The sequence below is a fragment of the Mastomys coucha genome, unplaced genomic scaffold, assembly GCF_008632895.1.
Source record: "Mastomys coucha isolate ucsf_1 unplaced genomic scaffold, UCSF_Mcou_1 pScaffold12, whole genome shotgun sequence".
Lineage (NCBI taxonomy): Eukaryota > Metazoa > Chordata > Mammalia > Rodentia > Muridae > Mastomys > Mastomys coucha.
In genome coordinates this window covers 7,740,922-7,747,614 of record NW_022196894.1, presented here as the reverse complement: position 1 = coordinate 7,747,614, position 6,693 = coordinate 7,740,922, and the positions used below count along the sequence as shown (strand labels likewise).

General features: G+C 44.4%; 1 protein-coding gene and 1 long non-coding RNA gene across 2 annotated transcripts in view; one reads left to right on the top strand and one right to left on the bottom strand.

Annotated features, from left to right (window-relative positions):
- Nucleotides 1-203: 203 nt before the first annotated feature.
- LOC116085301 lies at nt 204-2,694 on the bottom strand. Its single transcript, XR_004116486.1, has 2 exons — nt 2,307-2,694; nt 204-398 (listed from the first exon to the last, which is right to left on the bottom strand). It is a non-coding gene; the product is annotated as an uncharacterized LOC116085301 (long non-coding RNA).
- Nucleotides 2,695-2,730: 36 nt separating this feature from the next.
- The window catches only part of Rsl1d1 (ribosomal L1 domain containing 1), a gene marked incomplete at its 3' end in the record, with an annotated part of 12,853 nt that continues 8,890 nt past the window's right edge, over nt 2,731-6,693 (top strand). Inside the window, exons 1-4 of the mRNA XM_031364584.1 lie at nt 2,731-2,903; nt 3,615-3,754; nt 4,665-4,800; nt 6,628-6,691. Coding sequence (XP_031220444.1) covers nt 2,799-2,903; nt 3,615-3,754; nt 4,665-4,800; nt 6,628-6,691 — 445 coding nt within the window. The remainder of the gene's footprint in view (nt 2,904-3,614; nt 3,755-4,664; nt 4,801-6,627; nt 6,692-6,693) is intronic.

Here is a 6,693-nt window from a genome sequence, read left to right as displayed (position 1 = left end):
ATAATTCTATTTGTCTTAGAAGTCCTCAATACTGAAAAAGGAAATACAAGGGAAGCAAGTTGAGGGGATCATATGAGTTCATGGTAAAACTTGGTGAATGTAAGGTACAAAAGTTCAAATATAATTACACAGTTGGATATGTGAGTGGGAGGACTATAAATTTCTATCAAATACCTATCAATATAGAGAACAAATCACCCCACTTTGGTAGCTAAAATTAACCAAGGTTTATTTGTTTTTTATGAGAAAGCTAGGAGCAGCACAGCTGAATGGTTCTAACTTGGAGTCTTTCTTGTCTGCAGAGAAGGCTGTACTTCCGCCGTCATGCATGTGGTGACTAGCAGCTTGCCAAAGTAGTCTCACATCACATCATCTGACTTCCCTCTCTCTAGGGCCACCTTACAAATGAGTGAATGAGAGAGAGTTGTAAAGACAAAAATTACATGCATAATTACATGCATAAGTCTAATTTCAGAAATGACACTGAGATGAGAGTATTGCTATATAGCCCAGAATGGCTAGAATTCACAGCAATCCTTCTGTTAAAGGCCCCTCAGTACTGGGATTACAAGTACCATGCCATGTTTGACATCCTTTCACATTGCCAATACACTATTAGAAAGAACCAAGTCACTAAATCAGCTCACACTGTGTGTGGGGGGGGCGGTGAAGCTCCACTTCTTGAAGGTAAGAATATCAAAGAGTTCTAGATCTTTCACCTTGCAATACCACAACCAGGTCAACTTTACTAAAGTGTAATCCATCACTTTTCCTTTGCTACTAGTACTTTTTATTTCTTTCCTGTGTAACTGCAGCTTGATAACTAGTTCCTTTGTCAGTTTTAGAAGCCTCATATCCTGTCTCTTCAATTTGCAATTCTTTGGCTCTAGTCACTGCTTCCAAACACCTCAAGGATCTATCATCTGAATGCATGTATTTCCTTGGCCCCAAAGTCTGGTGCTTGGGGCTGGAGAGATTTCGTTAAGAGTACTGCTTGCCAGGGGTCGACCTGAGCAAGCAGAGGTCCTAAAAGTCAATTCCCAACAACCAGATGAAGACTCACAACTATCTGTACAGCTATAGTGTGTGCTCATATACATAAAACAAATAAATACATCTAAAAAAAAAAAAAGAGTACTGCTTGCTGTCCCAGAAGACTACAGTTTGATTCTCAGCATTCACATGGTAGTTTCCAACCATCTGTAATTGCAGTTCTAGGAGAATATAACACTCTCTTCTGGCCCCTCACCAGCACTGCCCACATGTGGTGCACAGATATACACACAAGTAAGACATCCATACACATAAATAAACCTCTTAAAACAAACTAACAACAAAAAAGCCCTAATCTCAGCACTTGGGAGACAGAGGCAGGCAGATTTCTGTGAGCTTAAGGCCAGCCTGGCCTACAAAGAGAGATCCAGGACAGCCAGGGCTGTTACAAAGAGAAACTGTCTCAAAAAAAACCAAAAAAGTCTGATTCTCAATCTTGAACACAGGCAAGAGAACACCTGAGACCACCAATGTTCTCTGGAGTGTGGTAGGAAGCCTGCACACCTCAAGCCCGATGTGGCAAGTCATGGCACTATGCTAAAAGTCCATCTTATACTAGATTCTAAAAGAGACAAGTAGAAGCAGGTGCCAGGGACTTTTCTAAAAATGTATTCTACAAGTTAAATTAAGACAAGGTCCTCATCAGACACTAGCAGAGCATGATTCTTTCATATAAGGAGTACTTTTAGAAAACAACTGACAATGGATAACATTTTATTCCCACACAGCTAGCTGAGGGGAGCCTATCACATCCTTAACATCCCCATAAAAGTTCTTAAATAAATTATTGTAACTGTGCTGGTACAAGTCGGGGGGACAGGGGACTCACTCACTCATGTAAATCCAGCATCTGGGATGTAGGGAAGGAGACTCACTCAGGTAATCCTGGACTATATAGGAAGATCTTGACTTAAGTGGGGGTGTATTGGTGGATGCTTTTAATCCTAGCACTCTGAAACCTGAAGCAGGAGGATCTCAGTGAGTCCGAGGTCAGACTGTATAGAGAGTTCCAGAATAGCCAAAACTGCCATAATAAGAGATCCTGTCTCAATAATAGAGACCTTGTTTCGAACCAATCGAAAATAAAAACTGGTGGTACTATTCAGAGCTCCCTGTACTGACTGAGAACAACCTCAAATGCGGAGTATTTGGCACGGTCACCACAGTGGGTATGCTTGGCAACTACTCTTAGGACGTTCTGCCGTATTTTCCCTACGCTAAAGTTATCCCTTCACACTCATTCAAGTCTTAACCTGGGCAGAAGCTCCTGAGAGACCGACTCATTTTTTCGTTCCTCGCGCAGCATCACGCGCCTAGTATTGGCAGTTGCTCTTTATTTTATGGGAATACCACTAATTTGAGGAAACCGACGCCTGCAGCCAAACGGAGTAGAGGAGCCACGGCTTCCCACCCTTCAGAAGACAGCACGGCAGTGGAGAGAGGGCTTTAGTCTCTCCTTAGGGCGCTCGCTCAGTGTCCTCCGGAGAGGAGCGACACGGGTTGCTAGGCCTGGAGCCTTAGAAAGAGCCCGACGCAAGGGAGACGTTTCCACTAGGATAAGCCTGGACACCACACCCCACGTCCTCAACACCAGCTACTCAAGAGGGCGGGCCCAGCGCGTAACTCGGCGCCTTACCGGAAATGACACAACTAGCCCCGGCCCCCGGCAGTCTTATCGTCTGCTTCCGGTTCCGGGCATCCGGGCTGCACACGCACTCTGACTTCTGCGTGCCGCACGAGGCGACATGAAGGGCTCAGCGTCCCAAGCTCCCAGTGCCTCGGTCGCTACGACGGCCACCACTGACGTGCAAGGAACCCCGACCGCTCTTTTACAGCTGGACAGAGAGCAGGCAAGTGGCTTTTGGGGACAACGATTCGGATGCAGGGTGGTTAGGACCCGCGTTAGGCGCAGGGTGTGGGGCGAGAGGCCTGCGACTGCGTGGGCGCTCCGGAGCTCGAGGCAGGCCTCAGAAACGCACCCCAGCGGCCTCGCTTTTCTCACACTTATTTATAGCCTGTTTGCCTCCTGTTGAAAGTGGGCTTCTGCGCTCCGTTCCGCAGCATTGCCGGTCAGCTGTAGGTGCACAGTGTTTTTAGCAGAGCTGAGCACATGACGCTCAATAAATGCTCCCCGCACTACGAGCTTTTCCTGATCGTTTCCTTTCTCGTAGAGTTCACGAGAGGCTTCCGAATAGCCCTTTCTCTTACGTAGAAAAGACCACTTGTAAACAGATTCTGGAAGCAGGTACTGAGATGTTTTAGACGGATTCGTACATTGCACTGGGTACAAATTTTAAGGTGAAATTTGCCCATTAAAAAGAGGACCACCAGGCTTAGTGGCGCACACCTTTAATCCCAGCACGCGGGATAGAGGCAGGCGAATCTTTTGAATTCGACGCCAGTCTGGACTTCATATTCCAGGATAGCCAGAGCCATACAGGAAAACTCTCTCTTGATACTGCTCCCCCCCCCCGCGCCCCCAAAGGAGCAAAGGAAACATATGTCTGTGTGGGAGCAATTAACATAATTGAGAAAATTAATTCATTCTCTTGTCTCTGCAGATTAGAAAGGCAGTGGAAGTTTTGTTTGATCACTCAAAGTCCAAGAAAAAAAGTAATGAATTGCTGTTGAATGGGAATGAAAATTTATTTTTAATGGTGATATTATGGAAAATTCCAGAGAAAGAACTTCGGATCAGAGTGTAAGTTCTTATTTATTTTGTTTTGTTTTGTTTTTTGACTGGTTGGTTGTTATTAAGGCTTGCCTGGCCCCAAACTCACAATCGGCCTGTCTCTCTTGAGTGCTGAGGCTAAAGATGCCCACTTTTAATTTTTATTTTTTTTGAAGGATTTATTTTATGTATACGAGTACCCTGTTGCTATCTTCAGACACACCAGAAGAGGACATCGGACCCCATTACAGATAGTTGTGAGCCACCATGTGGTTGCTGGGAATTGAACTCAGGACCTCTGGAAGAGCAGTCAGTGCTCTTAAGTGCTGAGCCATCTCTCCAACTGCCCCCCACACCACCCCATTTTAATTTTTAAAACTCAGTGTGTCTGAGTGTGAGAATGTGGGCCACATGTGTCCAGAGCTTGCAGAAGCCAAAAGAGGGAGTCAGATCACCTAGACTGCAGAGAGGTTGTGAGCAACCCATTGTGGGTACAGGTGATAAAAATCAGATCTCCTGGGAAAGCAGCAAATGCTCTTAACTGCTGAATGTGTGCAATCCTGCATTAGGTCTCTCTAGACCAATATTTCCTTTTTTAGAGCCAGAAGTGGGGCAAGTTCTAAGACAGACAGAGAAACCATGACATGAAAATAAATAAATAAAAGTATTTTTAGAGAGCATTTACTTGTCTTTGTATGTCTGGAGAGTTGGGTGCACACATATGGAAGTCAGTCATTTCTCCCTACCATGTGGAGCTTGAGCTCTGGTTGTTAGGCATGGCATCGAGCACGGGTTTTCACCCACTGATTCATCTGGCCTGCCTGTATGTATTGTATGTTCTCATTAGCTCTCTTGGGTCAACGGTGACTTTGAATGTGTTGTGGATAATCCACATACTGTCTGGAATAACACTCTGATCCTTCTTTGTTATGTTTTGCAGATCTTTGCCTCATAGCATTCTCTCAGAATCCTCAGATGTATGTCTGTTCACAAAAGATGAATGTGATTCACCTGAACAGACAGAAGGTTTCTATAAAAAGCTTTTGAAAAAACATGGAGTTAACACTGTCTCTCAGGTAGGAGGTGTGCTGATGCATTGAAGTCCTTTCAGAGACGTAATAGAGCCGGGCAGTGGTGGCACACGCCTTTAATCCTGGCACTTGGGAGGTAGAGGCAGGTGGATTTGTGGGTTCGAGGCCAGCCTGGTCTACAGAGTGAGTTCCAGGACAGCCAGGGCTACACAGAGAAACCCTGTCTCTAAAAAAAAAAAAAAAATGAAGTATGATACAGTGTTGTAATTCTTGATTTTTCAAGTCTGTTTTCTCTGTAATTTTAATTTATTCCTTTATGACTATGAGTGTGTATTCCTAACATGTGTATGCACCACATGGATGCAGGCGTCTTCTAGGGCCAGAGAAGGTTTTGAAGTCCCCTGGAGCTAGGGTTACAGGTGGTTGAGCTGCCTCATTGATGTGGGAAATAAAACCCAGGTCCTTCAAAAGCATCAAGTGCTGTTAACTACCAAGCCGTCTCTCCAGCCTGTTTTTCTCTTTTTAATGTAATTGTCACTGTAATGTAATTGTTGCTGTATTTCCTTCTGCTTTTGCTAAAGGTGCTATTTGATTGGTGTCTGAAAAGCTAAATGCATGTCAGATTTCATATCTCATTTTTAATTGTCTTAAGCACCGTGCCTAAGGAAGAACGGGGTTCCCTGCAGCTAGAGTTCTAGAAGGTTATTTCCATGTATTCTCTGTAAGAACTCAGAGCTCCAAAGCACTGAGCCATCTATAGTCCCATTACAGATTGTTTAAAAACCTAATTTTAGAGGCAGGTGGATTTCTGAGTTTGAGGCCAGCCTGGTCTACAGAGTGAGTTCCAGGATAACCAGGGCTGTACAGAGAAATCCTGTCTCAAAAAAACAAAACAAAACAAAAACCAAATTTTTGGTGTACTTGTAGAGCATCACATGTCTGGCGCTGGCTTGTGATTAGTTGTTTATCTTTGTAGTCTGTTTCTTTGTATTTCTCTTGGTAGTAGGAATTGAATCTGAAATCTTACAAATGCTAGACTAATACTCTACCCCAAACTTGCAATGTAGATCAGGTTAGCTTCCAACTCAGAACTTCCTTTAAGCTGGGATTTAACATGTACACCAGGTGGTGCTACGCGCGCTCTCCCACCCCTAACACCCTTGCTTTTTTAAAAAGTGTCTAGGTGTTTTGTCCTCATGTGTCTCTGCACCTTATATATAAGTATCCATATACACCCGAAGAGAGTCTTTGGACTTGGAGAGAAGTACACATAGCCATGAGCTACTGTGTGGGTGCTGGAATCAAACCCAGATCCTCTGTAAGAGCAGCCAGTGCTTTTAACCACTAAGCTGTCTTTGCAGCTGTTTGTTTGTTTTGTTTTGTTTTTGGGGGGAGCGGTTTTGAGACAGGGTTTCTCTGTATAGCCCTAGCTGTCCTGGAACTCACTCTGTAGACCAGGCTGTCCTTGAACTCAGAAATCCACCTGCCTCTGCCTCCAAAGTGCTGGGATTAAAGGCGTGCGCCACCACTGCCCAGCCCCTCATTTTATTTTGTTTGACATAGCATCTTGCTCAATTGCCTGGGCTACCCTCACGGTTAGTATTCTCCAACCTAAAATACCCAAGAACAAGTTGTGTCATCTACTTCAGTGCCTAGATGACATCTGGGTTTTTATCCTGGCTCCTTGATCATTCCTCTCAGGGTCTCCCAGCACTTGGCAAGGCCTCTAGAGCATATTTTAGCTGCTTAGGAATTCATTAAATCTGAGAGGGGCATGGCTCTAGAACCAGTCTGAATAGGAAGTGTTAAAATTTCTCCTCCTGTTTTAGATGCCTAACATTTTATGGTTTTGGTCTTGTTTCTGTATTCTAGATTATCCCTTTTAAAACTTTAAAGACAGAATTCAAAGCCTATGAAGCCAAGCTCCGCCTTCTGGGT